At 40.7% G+C, this 17,539-nt stretch overlaps 1 protein-coding gene across 1 annotated transcript; it reads right to left on the bottom strand.

Annotated features, from left to right (window-relative positions):
- Window positions 1–633: 633 nt before the first annotated feature.
- Window positions 634–16,507, bottom strand: LOC135567908 (zinc finger protein 883-like). The gene is made up of 4 exons (XM_065015033.1): window positions 15,873–16,507; window positions 15,341–15,438; window positions 14,940–15,117; window positions 634–3,786 (listed from the first exon to the last, which is right to left on the bottom strand). Exons 1-4 carry the CDS (start codon window positions 16,216–16,218, stop codon window positions 2,261–2,263), a joined length of 2,148 nt encoding a protein of 715 aa, XP_064871105.1. The 5' UTR covers window positions 16,219–16,507; the 3' UTR covers window positions 634–2,260.
- Window positions 16,508–17,539: the final 1,032 nt, after the last annotated feature.

The following is a 17,539-nucleotide window of genomic DNA, read 5'->3' as shown; positions in this document are numbered from 1 at the left end:
TCAACTGAAAAGATCATCTACTTGAATACCCTGCTGTGAGTAAAACTGCTGGACATGACCCTCCCCCATAGCAACCTGATTGACAAGGTAACTTGCTAACTAATGTGTTAGCTATAGTTGTAAAATGATGGCGTTGACAAACCTTTACAGATGCACAATTGAGAGCATCCTGTCGGGCTGTATCACTGCCCACAACTACAAAGCTCTCCAGAGGGTGGTGCGATCTGCCCAACGCATTATCAGGGGCAAACTTCTCAACCTCCAACAGCACCTGATGCCATAGGAAGGCCAAAAATAACATCAACCACCTGAGCCACTGTCTGTTCACCCCGCTATCATCCAGAAGGCGAGGTCAGTACAGGTGCATCAAAGCTGGGACCGAGAGACTGTTAAACAGCTTCTATCTCAAGGCCATCAGACTGTTAAACGGCTTCTATCTCAAGGCCATCAGACTGTTAAACAGCTTCTATCTCAAGGCCATCAGACTGTTAAACAGCTTCTATCTCAAGGCCATCAGACTGTTAAACAGCTTCTATCTCAAGGCCATCAGACTGTTAAACAGCTTCTATCTCAAGGCCATCAGACTGTTAAACAGCTTCTATCTCAAGGCCATCAGACTGTTAAACAGCTTCTATCTCAAGGCCATCAGACTGTTAAACAGCTTCTATCTCAAGGCCATCAGACTGTTAAACAGCCATCACTAGCACATTAGAGGCTGCTGCCTATTGGCATAGACCAGAAATCACTGGCCACTTTAAGGAATGAAACACTAGTCACTTTAATAATGTTTACATATCTGGCATTACTCATCTCATATGTACATACTGTATTCTATACTATTCTACTGTATCTTAGTCCATTCCGCTCTGACATCGCTCGTCCATATGGTAAAATTACAGACACTACCATCTTACACTACTTCTAACAAATGGTAAAATTACAGACACTACCATCTTACACTACTTCTAACAAATGGTAAAATTAGACACTACCATCTTACACTACTTCTAACAAATTGTAAAATTACAGACACTACCATCTTACACTACTTCTAACAAATGGTAAAATTACAGACACTACCATCTTACACTACTTCTAACAAATTGTAAAATTACAGACACTACCATCTTACACTACTATCTTCCCAGACTCTTGTCATCGGATGGGCCCCAGCCATCAATCTGCAAGGCTCTTTTGATCTGTGGAACCTTGCAAGTTGATTAGTAATAATAGATTCATAAAGTATTTGCTTGTTAGTTTGATGAAAATGTAATTGAAACTTAAAAGTGAAAATGATTTTGTTTAGAATTTATTTCCTGTTGGGAAGTTTACATTATAGGACCATTCAGGACACTACTATGATATACATCCCTATGATATCCTATGATACTGTGACACACATCCCTGTGATATCCTACGATACTGTGATACACATCCCTGTGATATCCTATGATACTGTGATACACATCCCTGTGATATCCTATGATAATGTGATACACATCCCTATGATATCCTATGATACACATCCCTGTGATATCCTATGATATACAGCCCTGTGATATCCTATGATACACATCCCTGTGATATCCTATGATATACAGCCCTGTGATATCCTATGATACTGTGATACGCATCCCTATGATATCCTATGATACTGTGATACACATCCCTATGATTCCCTGTGATATACATCCCTATGATACTGTGATACACATCCCTGTGATATCATATGATACACATCCCTATGATATCCTATGATACTGTGATACACATCCCTATGGGCCAGTGCTTAATTATCCCCATAATCAGACTGAGAAAAGTTTATTTACATAAAAATAGATGCAGCAGGGAAAACACTGGAAAGTCAATACCTAACACAAATTTCCCGAGTCTCTGCAGCCTACTCTCCACCACGTATCAGGCTTGCACCTCTCCGATGTCCTACTGTTCAGAGCCTAAATCTGTCCTCTTTCCTACTGTTCAGCAGCCTAAATCTGTCCTCTTTCCTACTGTTCAGAGCCTAAATCTGTCCTCTTTCCTACTGTTCAGAGCCTAAATCTGTCCTCTTTCCTACTGTTCAGAGCCTAAATCTGTCCTCTTTCCTACTGTTCAGCAGCCTAAATCTGTCCTCTTTCCTACTGTTCAGCAGCCTAAATCTGTCCTCTTTCCTACTGTTCAGCAGCCTAAATCTGTCCTCTTTCCTACTGTTCAGAGCCTACATCCTGATCTGTGTGTTTTATCTCATGTGTTCTCATGTTACCTAACTGATCAAAACGATTTCCACACTGGGAGGAGTGGTAAGGCTTCTCCCCTGTGTGTGTATTCTCTCATGTGTTTTCAAGTTCAATAACTGGGTAAAACTCTTTCCACACTGGGCGCAGTGGTACAGCTTTTCTGCTGTGTGTATTCTCTCATGCCGTTTCAGGTCCCCTAACTGGTTAAAACCCCTTCCACACTGGGAGCAGCGATAAGCCTTCTCTCCTGTGTGTATTCTCTCATGCCGTTTCAGGTCCCCTAACTGGTTAAAACCCTTTCCACACTGGGAGCAGTGGTAAGATTTCTCTCCTGTGTGTATTCTCTCATGTCGTTTCAGGTCCCCTAACTGGTTACAACCCTTTCCACACTGAGAGCAGTGATAAGGCTTCTCTACTGTGTGTGATCTCTCGTGTTTTTTAAGGTAGCTTTTCTGATTAAAACTCTTTCCACACTGGGAGCAGTGGTAAGGCTTCTCCCCTGTGTGTAATTGCTTGTGTGTTTTCAGGTTACATAAGTGGATAAAACGTTTTCCACACTGAGAGCAGTGGTAAGGCTTCTCCCCTGTATGTATTATCGCATGTGTTTTCAGGTTACGTAAGTGGGTAAAACTCTTTCCACACTGGGAGCAGTGGTACAGCTTTTCTGCTGCGTGTATTCTCTCATGTCGTTTCAGGTCACCTAAGTGGTTACAACCCTTTCCACACTGGGAGCAATAGTACAGATTTTCTCCTGTGTGTATTCTTTCATGTCGTTTCAGGTCACCTAGGTGGTTACAAGCCTTTCCACACTGGGAGCAGTGGTACAGCTTTTCTCCTGTGTGTATTCTCTCATGTCGTTTCAGGTCACCTAACTGGTTACAACCCTTCCCACACTGGGAGCAGTGGTAAGGCTTTTCTCCTGTGTGTACTCTCTCGTGTTTTTTCAGGTAGCTTTTCTGGTTAAAACTCTTTCCACACTGGGAGCAGCAGTAAGGCTTATCACCTGTGTGTACTTGCTCATGTGTTTTCAGGTTATTTAAGTGGGCAAAATTCTTTCCACACTGGGAGCAATGGTAAGGCTTCTCCCCTGTGTGTATTCTCTCATGTGTTTTCAGGTTACGTAAGTGGGTAAAACTCCTTCCACACTGGGAGCAGCAGTACAGCTTTTCTCCTGTGTGTATTCTCTCATGTGTTTTCAGATTACACAAGTAGGTAAAACTCTTTCCACACTGGGAGCAGTGGTAAGGCCTCTCCTCTGTGTGTATTCTCTCGTGTTTTTTCAGGTAGCTTTTCTGGTTAAAACCCTTTCCACACTGGGAGCAGTCGTAAGGCTTCTTCCCTGTGTGTATTCTCTCATGTTGGATCAGGTGTCCTTTCTGGTTAAAACTCTTTCCACACTGGGAGCAGTGGTAAGGCTTCTCCCCTGTGTGTATTATCTTGTGTTGTTTCAGGTCCCATAACCGGTTACAACCCTTTCCACAGTGGGAGCACTGGTGTCTTCTTGCTGGTTTGGACGTCCCTGGCTCTGGTTCTTCTGAGTCTGGTCTTTCTCCTGCCAAAGACAGTGTGTTTTTTAAAATAGAGACCTGAATGAAACCTCCACATGATAAAACGGCCTTACTATGAGGGTAAATCCTAATCAGATCCCTCAATAACCTAAGGCCAGTTTTAACAATCTTAGTGTGATTTTAAAACAAATGTTGTAGAGTTTCCTGGTAATTACTGATAATGTTTACATGACTTATTTTATTCATTCTGTTTTACAAGTCAGAACACAAAACACTAGACAGTTATATGACACAGACATCGCTGGATTCCTATCGAGCAGGAAGTTCTAAATATATAACCCTCATAGCTGTATGACACAGGATGTGACCTAAACACTTCCTTAAAGCGAAAATAAGTCAATAAAACATTGTGTAGAAGTCCAAAACTAGTTTTTACGTCGAAGACAGAAAGCACATCAGTAACATCTACCCATTTTTGAAAGTGTTCGACATGCTATTTAATTGTTTATATCTTGACTATCACTGACGTCATGACATTTTGGCTAAAGTAAAAAAATAAGAAGGTGAAATATTTTGGGTAGATGTTCCTAAAAACTGATAGTAACTATATATAGTAAGTTTATATACAGCCATATTATAAAGTCTGAAAGGGCTTGTTCGTTCACATGAATTCGCTATGACATCTTCATATGTTTCTAAAACTGATAGAAACTACACTGAACAAAAAATATAAACGCAACATGTAAAGTGAGGCAATCGAGGCAAAGGGTGGCTAATTTTAAGAATCTCAAATATAAAATATATTTATTTGTTTAACATGTTTTTGGTTACTACATGATTCCATTATGTGTTATTTCATAGTTGATGTCTTCATTATTATTCTACAATGTAGTAAAGAGTACAAATAAAACACGTGGAGTGATTTGGTGCCCAAACTTTTGACTGGTCCTGTAAATTCCTCTACCATAAGCTGCCTCCATCGCCGTCTTCCAACCGGCCTCACGCAGACCACACCCACCCAGGACCTCCACATCAGGCTACTTCACCTGCGGGAGACTGAGACCAGCCACCTGGACAGCTGATGAAACCAAGTAGAATGTCTCTCTGTCATAAAGCCCTTTTGAAGGGAAAAACTCATTCTGATTGGCTGTGCCTGATTCCATTATGTGTTATTTCATAGCTGATGAAACCAAGTAGAATGACTCTCTGTCATAAAGCCCTTTTGAGGGGAAAAACTCATTCTGACTTATTCAGTCACGTGAAGTCCATAGATTTACATTTACATTTAAGTCATTTAGCAGACGCTCTTATCCAGAGCGACTTACAAATTGGTGCGTTCACCTTAAGACATCCAGTGGAACAGCCACTTTACAATAGTGCATCTAAATCTTTCAAGGGGGTGAGAAGGATTACTTTATCCTATCCTAGGTATTCCTGAAAGAGGTGGGGTTTCAGGTGTCTCCGGAAGGTGGTGATTGACTCCGCTGTCCTGGCGTCGTGAGGGAGTTTGTTCCACCATTGGGGGCCAGAGCAGCGAACAGTTTTGACTGGGCTGCGCGGAACTGTACTTCCTCAGTGGTAGGGAGGCGAGCAGGCCAGAGGTGGATGAACGCAGTGCCCTTGTTTGGGTGTAGGGCCTGATCAGAGCCTGGAGGTACTGAGGTGCCGTTCCCCTCACAGCTCCGTAGGCAAGCACCATGGTCTTGTAGCGGATGCGAGCTTCAACTGGAAGCCAGTGGAGAGAGCGGAGGAGCGGGGTGACGTGAGAGAACTTGGGAAGGTTGAACACCAGACGGGCTGCGGCGTTCTGGATGAGTTGTAGGGGTTTAATGGCACAGGCAGGGAGCCCAGCCAACAGCGAGTTGCAGTAATCCAGACGGGAGATGACAAGTGCCTGGATTAGGACCTGCGCTGCTTCCTGTGTGAGGCAGGGTGGTAGTGGGTGGGCATAATGCCAAGAGACACCAGCCTTGAAGTCTAGAACGACAGGGTGTTGTCCAGGATCAGGCCAAGCCTGGGGATGTTGTCAGCATGGGCCTAGATCATGGAACGGGCCAGCCTTGATGCCCAGGAGGAAGGCAGCTGTTTGCCGGATCACGTCTTGCCATAGATCAGGCTGTGCCTGGCTCCCCAGTGGGTGGGCCTATGCCCAGTCATGTGAAGTCTATAGATCAGGCTGTGCCTGGCTCCCCAGTGGGTGGGCCTATGCCCAGTCATGTGAAGTCTATAGATCAGGCTGTGCCTGGCTCCCCAGTAGGTGGGTCTATGCCCAGTCATGTGAAGTCTATAGATCAGGCTGTGCTCCCCAGTGGGTGGGCCTATGCCCAGTCATGTGAAGTCTATAGATCAGGCTGTGCCTGGCTCCCCAGTGGGTGGGCCTATGCCCAGTCATGTGAAGTCTATAGATCAGGCTGTGCCTGGCTCCCCAGTGGGTGGGCCTATGCCCAGTCATGTGAAGTCTATAGATCAGGCTGTGCCTGGCTCCCCAGTGGGTGGGCCTATGCCCAGTCATGTGAAGTCTATAGATCAGGCTGTGCCTGGCTCCCCAGTGGGTGGGCCTATGCCCAGTCTGATGACAATATATTAGTATAGTTTTATTAGACTTTTATTATGTTATAGATAATATGGGTTGAGTAGTGTTCTACTTTGTAATAGACCATATGGGTTGAGTTGTGTTCTACTTTGTAATAGACCATATGGGTTGAGTTGTGTTTTATTATGTAATAGACATATGGGTTGAGTTGTCTATTATGTAATAGACATATGGGTTGAGTGTGTTCTACTTTGTAATAGATCATATGGGTTGAGTTGTGTTCTATTTGTAATAGATCATATGGGTTGAGTTGTGTTCTATTTGTAATAGACCATATGGGTTGAGTGCTACTTTGTAATAGACCATATGGGTTGAGTTGTGTTTTACTTGTAATAGACCATATGGGTTGAGTTGTGTTCTACTTTGTAATAGACCATATGGGTTGAGTTGTGTTCTACTTTGTAATAGACATATGGGTTGAGTTGTGTTCTACCCATATGGGTTGAGTTGTGTTCTACTTTGTAATAGACCATATGGGTTGAGTTGTGTTCTACATTGTAATAGACCATATGGGTTGAGTTGTGTTCTATAGTAATAGACCATATGGGTTGAGTAGTGTTCTACTTTGTAATAGACCATATGGGTTGAGTGTGTTCTACTTTGTAATAGACCATATGGGTTGAGTTGTGTTCTAGTAATAGATCATATGGGTTGAGTAGTGTTCTAGTAATAGATCATATGGGTTGAGTAGTGTTCTACTATGTAATAGACCATATGGGTTGAGTTGTGTTCTACTATGTAATAGATCATATGGGTTGTTGAAGTGTTCTATATGTAATAGATCATATGGGTTGAGTAGTGTTCTACTATGTAATAGATCATATGGGTTGAGTAGTGTTCTACTATGTAATAGATCATATGGGTTGAGTAGTGTTCTACTTTGTAATAGATCATATGGGTTGAGTAGTGTTCTACTGTAATAGATCATATGGGTTGAGTAGTGTTCTACTATGTAATAGATCATATGGGTTGAGTAGTGTTCTACTTTGTAATAGATCATATGGGTTGAGTAGTGTTCTACTTTGTAATAGATCATATGGGTTGAGTAGTGTTCTACTTTGTAATAGATCATATGGGTTGAGTGTGTTCTATTTGTAATAGACCATATGGGTTGAGTGTGTTCCTACTTTGTAATAGATCATATGGGTTGAGTAGTGTTCTACTTTGTAATAGATCATATGGGTTGAGTAGTGTTCTACTTTGTAATAGACCATATGGGTTGAGTGTGTTCTATTATGTAATAGACCATATGGGTTGAGTTGTGTTCTACTTGTAATAGATCATATGGGTTGAGTAGTGTTCTACTATGTAATAGATCATATGGGTTGAGTAGTGTTCTACTATGGGTTGAGTGTGTTCTACTATGTAATAGATCATATGGGTTGAGTAGTGTTCTACTATGTAATAGATCATATGGGTTGAGTAGTGTTCTACTAGATCATATGTGTTTCTACTTTGTAATAGATCATATGGGTTGAGTAGTGTTCTACTTTGTAATAGATCATATGGGTTGAGTAGTGTTCTACTTTGTAATAGATCATATGGGTTGAGTAGTGTTCTACTTTGTAATAGATCATATGGGTTGAGTAGTGTTCTACTTTGTAATAGATCATATGGGTTGAGTAGTGTTCTACTTTGTAATAGATCATATGGGTTGAGTAGTGTTCTACTTTGTAATAGATCATATGGGTTGAGTAGTGTTCTACTTTGTAATAGATCATATGGGTTGAGTGTTCTACTTTGTAATAGATCATATGGGTTGAGTAGTGTTCTACTTTGTAATAGATCATATGGGTTGAGTAGTGTTCTACTTTGTAATAGATCATATGGGTTGAGTAGTGTTCTACTTTGTAATAGATCATATGGGTTGAGTAGTGTTCTACTTTGTAATAGATCATATGGGTTGAGTAGTGTTCTACTTTGTAATAGATCATATGGGTTGAGTAGTGTTCTACTTTGTAATAGATCATATGGGTTGAGTAGTGTTCTACTTTGTAATAGATCATATGGGTTGAGTAGTGTTCTACTTTGTAATAGATCATATGGGTTGAGTAGTGTTCTACTTTGTAATAGATCATATGGGTTGAGTAGTGTTCTACTTTGTAATAGATCATATGGGTTGAGTAGTGTTCTACTTTGTAATAGATCATATGGGTTGAGTAGTGTTCTACTTTGTAATAGATCATATGGGTTGAGTAGTACTTTGTAATAGATCATATGGGTTGAGTAGTGTTCTACTCATATTGTAATGATCATAATAGGTTGAGTAGTGTTCTACTTTGTAATAGATCATATGGGTTGAGTAGTGTTCTACTTTGTAATAGATCATATGGGTTGAGTAGTGTTCTACTTTGTAATAGATCATATGGGTTGAGTAGTGTTCTACTTTGTAATAGATCATATGGGTTGAGTAGTGTTCTACTTTGTAATAGATCATATGGGTTGAGTAGTGTTCTACTTTGTAATAGATCATATGGGTTGAGTAGTGTTCTACTTTGTAATAGATCATATGGGTTGAGTAGTGTTCTACTTTGTAATAGATCATATGGGTTGAGTAGTGTTCTACTTTGTAATAGATCATATGGGTTGAGTAGTGTTCTACTTTGTAATAGATCATATGGGTTGAGTAGTGTTCTACTTTGTAATAGATCATATGGGTTGAGTAGTGTTCTACTTTGTAATAGATCATATGGGTTGAGTAGTGTTCTACTTTGTAATAGATCATATGGGTTGAGTAGTGTTCTACTTTGTAATAGATCATATGGGTTGAGTAGTGTTCTACTTTGTAATAGATCATATGGGTTGAGTAGTGTTCTACTTTGTAATAGATCATATGGGTTGAGTAGTGTTCTACTTTGTAATAGATCATATGGGTTGAGTAGTGTTCTACTTTGTAATAGATCATATGGGTTGAGTAGTGTTCTACTTTGTAATAGATCATATGGGTTGAAGTGTTCTACTTTGTAATAGATCCTCATGGGTTGAGTAGTCCTTTGTAACCAGATCATATGGGTTGAGTAGTGTTCTACTTTGTAATAGATCATATGGGTTGAAGGAGATGTAACTTAATTTGTACATAATGTTTCTGCTAACAGTGTCTTATAACCGAAAACATCTACGAGAACGCAGGACAGCGGTTACTCACCCCGTACTGGAGAAATACTTTTCATTTATTGTGGACCTGGGATTTCTAGGACTGCATTCTGATGAAGTTCATCAAAAGTAAGGAAACATTTATCATGTATTTTCTGGATTCTGTTAACTCCAACATGGGGGCTAATTTGGCTAATGTTCTGAGCTCCGTCTCAGATTATTGCATGGGTTGCTTTTTCGTTATGTTTTTTTTAAATCTGACACAGCGGTTGAATTAAGGAGAGGTATATCTATAATTCCATGTGTTTAACTTGTATTATCATCTCCATTTATGATGAGTATTTCTGTTGAAAAGATGTGGCTATGCAAAATCACTTGATGTTTCTGGAACTAGTGAATGTAATGCGCCAATGTAAACTCAGATTTTTTTATATAAAGATGAACTTTATCAAACAAAACATACATGTATTGTGTAACATGAAGTCCTATGAGTGACATCTGATGAAGATAATTCAAGGTTAGTGATTCATTTTATCTCTATTTCTGCTTTTTGTGACTGATATATTTCGCTGGAAAATGGCTGTGCTTATTGTGGTTTGGTGGAGACCTAACATAATCGTTTGTAGTGCTTTCGCTGAAAAGCCTATTTGAAATCGGACACTTTGGTGGGATTAACAACAAGATTAACTTTAAAATGATATAAAACACATGTATGTTTTATGGAATTGTAATTATGAGATTTCTGTGGTTTGAATTTGGCGCCCTCTATTTTCACCGGTAGCGGGATTGCAGCCATAACAAGTTAACTGACTTTCCTAGTTAAATAAAGGTTAAATAAAAACATGGCCATAAGCAAACAGGAAAACACTCATCCAGAGGCGGCGCTCCTAGTGGCCGGGGACTTTAATGCAGGAAACTCTAATCTGTTTTACCTCATTTCTACCAGCGCATAAAATGTGCAACCAGAGGTTAAAAAAAAACTCTAGACCACCATTACATACTAAAGGTCGACCGACTAAAAGGCCAATTAATCGGCATGACTGATAAATTAGGGCCGATTTCAAGTTCATAACAATCAGTAAACGGACTTTTTTGGACACCGATTATGGCCGATTACATTGCAATCTACGAGGAAACTGCGTGGCAGGCTGACTTCCTGTCACGGCAGGCTGACTTCCTGTTACGGCAGGCTGACTTCCTGTTACGAGAGTGCAGCGTCAAAAGGACCTCGTGGCTGCACGGAGCCACGGTAAGTTGCTAGCTAGCATTAAACGTATCTTAAAGAAACCAACCAATCACATAATCACTAGTTAACGTACACATGGTGAATGATATTACTAGGTTAACTAGCTTGTCCTGCGTTGCATATAATCAATGCGGTGCCTGTTCATTTATCACAGAATCACAGCCTACTTCAACTTCGCCAAATGGCTGATGATTTCACAAAGCACAATCGTCTCACCAATGTACCTAATCATAAACATCAATGCCGTTCTTAAAATCAATACACAGAAGTCTATATTTTTAAACCTGCATATTTAGTTAAAAGAAATTAATGTTAGCAGGCAATATCATCTCGGGATATTGTGTCACTTCTCTTGCGTTCAGTGTAAGCAGAGTCAGGCTATATGGAACGGTTCTGTATTTCACTGAAAGAATAAACGTTTTGTCCTCAATGATAGTTTTCCGGATTTTACCATATCAATGACCAAAGGCTCGTATTTCTGTGTTCATTATATTATAATTAAGTCTATAATTTGATATTTGACAGAGTAGTCCGACTGAGCAGTGGTAGGCAGCAGCAGGCTCGTAAGCATTCATTCACACAGCATTATACTGTGTTTGCCAGCAGCTCTTAGCAATGCTTGAAGCACAGCTCTGTTTATGACTTCAAGCCTATCAACTCCTGAGATTAGGCTGGCAATGCTAAAGTGCCTATAAGAACATCCAATAGTCAAAAGGTAAATGAAAATACAAATGGTATAGAGAGACATAGTCGACGTGCCATAATTCCTATAATAACTACAACCTAAAACTTCTTAACTGGGAATATTGAAGAACTGGGAATATTGAACCACCCAGCTTTCATATGGTTTCATGTTCTGAGCAAAGACCTTAAAGGTTAGCTTTTTCACATGGCACATATTGCACTTTTACTTTCTTCTCCAACACTGTGTTTTTGCATCATTTAAACCAAATTGATGTTTCATTATTTATTTATTATATTAAATTCAAATAAAGTGTTCATTCAGTATTGTTGTAATTGTCATTATTACAAATATATATATATATAAATATGTCGATTAATCGGTATCGGCTTTTTTTGGGTCTCCAATAAATCGGAATCGGCGATGAAAAATCATAAATCGGTCGACCTCTAGTACATACCCCAACCAGAAGTCATGGATTACAGGCAACATCCCCACTGAGATAAAGGGAGCGGGACTCTAATCCGGGAAGCTTATCAGAAATCCCGCTATGCCCTCCGACTAACCATCAAACAGGCAAAGAGTCAATACAGGACTAAGATCGAATCGTTCTACACTGGCTACGAGGTTCGTCGGATATTTGCAGGGCTTGTAAACTATTACAGACTATAAAGAGAAGCAGAGCCAAGAACTACCCCGTGACACGAGCCTACCAGATGAGCCAAATTACTTCTATGCTCGCTTCGAGGCAAGTAACACTGAAGCATGCATGAAAGCATCAGCTGTTCCGGGTCAACATTCCCAAGGCAGCAGGTCCAGACGGATTCCCCGGATGTGTACTCCAAGCACTGACCAACTAGCAAGTGTCTTCACTGACATTTTCAACCTTGTCCTGACCGAGTCTGTAATACCAACATGTTTCAAGCAGACCACCATAGTTCCTGTGTCCACAAACACTAATTAAGGTAACCTACCAAAATTACTACCGACCCGTAGCACTCACGTCTGTAGCCATGAAGTGCTTTGAAAGGCTGGTCATGGCTCACATTACACCATTATCCCAGAAACCCTAGACCCACTCCAATTTTCAAACCGCCCCAACAGATCCACAGATGATGCCATCTCTATTGCACTCCACACTGCCCTTTCCCAACTGGACAAAAGGAACACGAATGTGAGAATGCTATTCATTGACTACAGCTCAGCATTCAAAACCATTGTGTCCTGAAAGCTCATCACTAAGCTAAGGACCCTGGGACTAAACACCTCCCTCTGCAACTGGATCCTGGACTTCCTGACGGGCTGCCCTCAGGTGGTAAGAGTAGGTAACAACACATTAGCCACGCTGATCCTCAACACGGGGGCCACTCAGGGGTGTGTACTCAGTTCCCTCCTGTACTCCCTGTTCACTCATGACTGCACGGCCAGGTACGACTCCAACACCATCATTAAGTTTGCCAATGACAACAGTGGTAGGCCTGATCACCAACAATGATGAGACAGCCTATAGGGAGGAGGTCAGAGACTTGGTCGTGTAGTGCCAGGACAACAACCTCTCCTTCACCGTGATCAAGACAAAGGAGATGATTGTGGACTACAGGAAAAGGAGGACTGAACACACCCCCACTCTCACAACGGGCTGCAGTGGAGCAGGTTGAGAGCTTCAAGTTCCTTGAGGTCCACATCACCAACAAACTAATATGGTCCAGACACTCTAAGAAAGTCGTGAAGAGGGCACGACAAAGCCTATTCCTCGGGAGACTGAAAAGATTTGGCATGGGTCCATCAGATCCTCAAAAGGTTCAACAACTGCACCATCGAGAGTATGACTGACTGGTTGCATCACTGTCTGGTATGGCAACTGCTTGACCTCCGACCGCAAGGAACTACAGAGGGTAGTTGAGTACAGCCCAGTACATCACTGGGGCCAAGCAATCTGCCATCCAGGACCCCTATACAAGGTGGTGTCAGAGGAAGGCCCTAAAAAATTGTCAAAGACTTCAGCCACCCTAGTCAAAGACTGTTCTCTCTTTTACTGCACGGCAAGCGGTACCAGAGCGGTCCAAGGTCCAAAAGGCTTTTTTTCGGTTGTGTAAACAACAACAGTAATTGAGTGATGGTGGGTAGCGTTCATATATGGTCGATTCCGTGGGAAAGTCAACCTGAACATGTGTAACGGAGGTGAGAACGTGCCGTAAACTCACTCCACAGCTTGAAACGTCACAGATGGAGCTGTCCAACTGGTACCTTTTAAACTCACTCCACAGCTTGAAACGTCACAGATGGAGCTGTCCAACTGGTACCTTTTAAACTCACTCCACAGCTTGAAACGTCACAGATGGAGCTGTCCAACTGGTACCTTTTAAACTCACTCCACAGCTTGAAACGTCACAGATGGAGCTGTCCAACTGGTACCTTTTAAACTCACTCCACAGCTTGAAACGTCACAGATGGAGCTGTCCAACTGGTACCTTTTGTATCGCTCCATCGGTTCATTGTCAAGGAGAGCGGTCACATGTGATGAGAAGCAGAGGATCACTAGTTTGAGTCCAGTATGGGGACAGTGGAGGAAACTAAACTGTAAGCAACACACTGATGTCAAAAAAGTTAGTAATTTCCAAATGAAACCATGTCCTTTAAGGTCTATATAGTATATATATTAAACCATGTTCTTTAAGGTCTGTATAGTATATATATATTAAACCATTTTATTTAAGGTCTATATAGTATATATATATTAAAACCATGTTCTTTAAGGTCTATATAGTATATATATTAAACCATGTTCTTTAAGGTCTGTATAGTATATATATTAAACCATGTTCTTTAAGGTCTATATAGTATATATATTAAACCATGTTCTTTAAGGTCTATATAGTATATATATATTAAACCATGTTCTTTAAGGTCTATATAGTATATATATTAAACCATGTTCTTTAAGGTCTATATAGTATATATATTAAACCATGTTCTTTAAGGTCTATATAGTATATATATTAAACCATGTTCTTTAAGGTCTGTATGTTGGAGTTCAGCCTTCATTTGACCTGTTAGAAGGAAATGAAATGAATTTTGTCCATTAGAGACAAAAAAATGAGCTTGTTTTAAAATATATATTTGACGGAGGCCAAGTCTCACAAAAAATGCTTTTCATTTATAAATATTTCATGGCTTTTAGAAAAGGCTTACAGAGTTTGTTTTAAACTATATATTTGTTGTGCAGATCAGATGTTAATGAAGCAATACAGACCACATTGAAGTGTCTGGAGTTTAGTTTGTATGTTCTAGAGTCTAGTGAAGACAGGGGGGGTTGACTGGGACAGACAATGTAACATCCATAATGTTTTGAGAAAATGTTTTTGTAAAACATGAACCTTACATCAGATCATCTTGAAACGTTCTCTCTAAAGCGAACTTTCATCAAGGTTTTATATGGTCTATTGGTTTCTCTCTAAATCTAACTTTCATCAAGGTTTTATATGGTCTATTGGTTTCTCTCTAAATCTAACTTTCATCAAGGTTTAACAGATACCAGTGGGCAGATCTATTGTATTTGTTCAAACTAAATTACAGCACTTACTTTGATGTGTCAAATCTGATCCTTTCTTCTCTTCTCCTCCTCTCACAGTTCCACTCAGCCCTGTTGTTTTCATGCAGTCCACCAGCAGCACAGACAACCTCTTCATACCCAGCAGTAAGGCGCTACTGGGAGAGGCACGACACGGGGACTCCGGGAGGGAGGAGGGGCTAGCGTTGTCCTGGTAACCATAAAGAGGGGACACAGACACATATCATTATGGATGCTGATGTCACTGATGTCATAAAGTGCTTTACAGAAACCCAGCCCAGACCCAGATAGAGCAAGCTGTACGCTAGATCAGACCAAGCTGTATGCTAGACCAGACCAAGCTGTATGCTAGACCAGACCAAGCTGTATGCTAGACCAGACCAAGCTGTATGCTAGACCAGACCAAGCTGTACCATCTGGTGTTCTGATCTGGAGAGACTCTTCTCTTCCTCGTCAGCATCAGGATGTTGTTGAGGCTCCCCAGAGGATCCACCATAGTCATGTCTCTCTCCTGTGTGAATGAGAACATCAAACAGATGGTAAACTTATGATCTTCTATTACAATCACAGTCTTACAAGAGGCATGAATAGGTCTAAAAAGTCCTAAAATGGCCACTTTCACCATGATTTTGTACAATATTGTCTGTGTTAAAGGGTCGTTCCACAAAATGGGTGCCTTTAAGTAGACATTACGCACCTATATTGAATTTTAAAAGCCTATTATTTTAGATGAAGTGTACTTTAATATAGACCACCTGGAGAATTCAATATATCTCATTTAAAAGTCCCAAAAACATATGTACCAATGGCAGATTGCCCCTTAACAATTCCTACAGTACAGAACAACACATTCAAGTGTAGAACTTCAGCAGAATGCCCCTTTCAAACCCCACATTAGGTCAACAACTGCATAGTTTGTGCCCCTGTGTTTAAGAGAGTACTCACTGGTGTTAATCGGATCTTCAGTCTCCTCCTCTTTCACTCCCAAAACGTTTTCTTCCTCCTGTTTTATTGAGATAGCCTCCTCTTCCTCTTTTACTCTAAAAGGGTCTTCCTCTTCTTTCTCTACATTCTCTTCTTTCAATGTTATGGCATCTTCCTCCTCTTTGATTCTGAAAGCTTCTACCTCCTCCTCCTCCACGCTGACAACCTCTTTCCCATCTTCCTCTTTCACTGTAATATCATCCTCTTCTTTCAATGTGATAGCCTCCTCTTCCTCCTTTTTCATCCTGAAAGCTTCTTCCTCTCCTTTCATCTGAGCTTCTTTCTCCTTCAAGTTTAGTGAGCTCATGCCAGTTCGCAGTTGTAAAAGAGAACTTGTTCTCAACTAGTCTACCTGGTTAAATAAAGGTGAAATATATAAAAAATAAAAAATACTCAGGGAGATTAGCCTAGTGCAGAACCAATGTAACACATTTGCTAATTTAACAAGCAAATTGCGTTTAAATGAACGAGTAGATAGGTAAACAGTATGATGTTCTAAACACTAAGATTAATATACACAAGATTTGATTGGTCTAAAGATCTTAAACGTTTCAGTTTTATGTTTGCTAGCAAACCACCGCGACGGGTGAATCAGAAAGCCCTTTGTCGCTGTTGAAGAAGCCTACTGTTCCGTCCACTAGATTATACGTCACGCAAGAAGCATCACCTGAAAGACTCACATCGCCGCCTGCTGACTGGAGTGGGTAACGCAGACTGGGGAAAAAAATCCATTACAACGTTTATTCTGGCAAGCAATGTTATAAGAAGTCATTTAAAAACAACCAGATGTTATGTGTTCTCTTCCTTCCTACAGCCAATACTTTCCTCCAGGCCTGACCTGCCCATTAGGTAGGATTAGGTGACAGATTGAAGAGGGTGGCATATTCCAAGTTCAATTGACCATGGTTCATCGCTAACAACACATAATAACACCTCACATAATGCTGCCCAAAAATAATGAAAACTTCTCTCACCCAGTGGCATATGGGATATTTATGTGAGTGTTGGTGTTGCCACATGAAGCAGTGCCCACTTTGCAAAAGGCAACATGGACAGATAGGACTCTGTATAGAGCACATGCCCCTTTACCCTTCCAGTCTCTGAAGTGCCCTTTTGGGTGGTGATATAATTTGTTTTCATTTTTTGCCATAGTTATTCTGAACCTACTGCCTGCAAGTTGTCGTTATCGTCACCCAATAAATGAAAATATCTAAGATTTGTTTTTCTATTTTTCTCAGACTTCAAAAGTGGTCTCCTGATGTGGTTTAAGTATTGTTGGGAACTTATAACATCCAATGATGTTGTTTGTCTACTAACAGTGTGATTTTGAGAGCGAAAAAACAGAAAAAACAGGGACAAATCAGAAACATTGAAAAACTAAACATAGAATATACATTAGATATTAGGTCCCTGAATGGTCAAAAACCTCTTCAAGTAGAAGTACGTTTATAACACAAAATATCTTACATCATGTCACAAGCTGTCAGGCTCCCAGAGGCAGGGCAATAAAAGGCCCCAGCTCACTCAACTGCCCCTCCCTCTCCAACAGCCATCAACCTAGAACATCCTGAAGACAGAATATCTAAAAGATCATCTGGGAATCCTTTCTTCCTCATGGAGCTTCTTTT

The sequence above is a fragment of the Oncorhynchus nerka genome, unplaced genomic scaffold (assembly GCF_034236695.1).
Source record: "Oncorhynchus nerka isolate Pitt River unplaced genomic scaffold, Oner_Uvic_2.0 unplaced_scaffold_1767, whole genome shotgun sequence".
Lineage (NCBI taxonomy): Eukaryota > Metazoa > Chordata > Actinopteri > Salmoniformes > Salmonidae > Oncorhynchus > Oncorhynchus nerka.
This window is presented reverse-complemented; position numbering and strand designations above follow the sequence as displayed.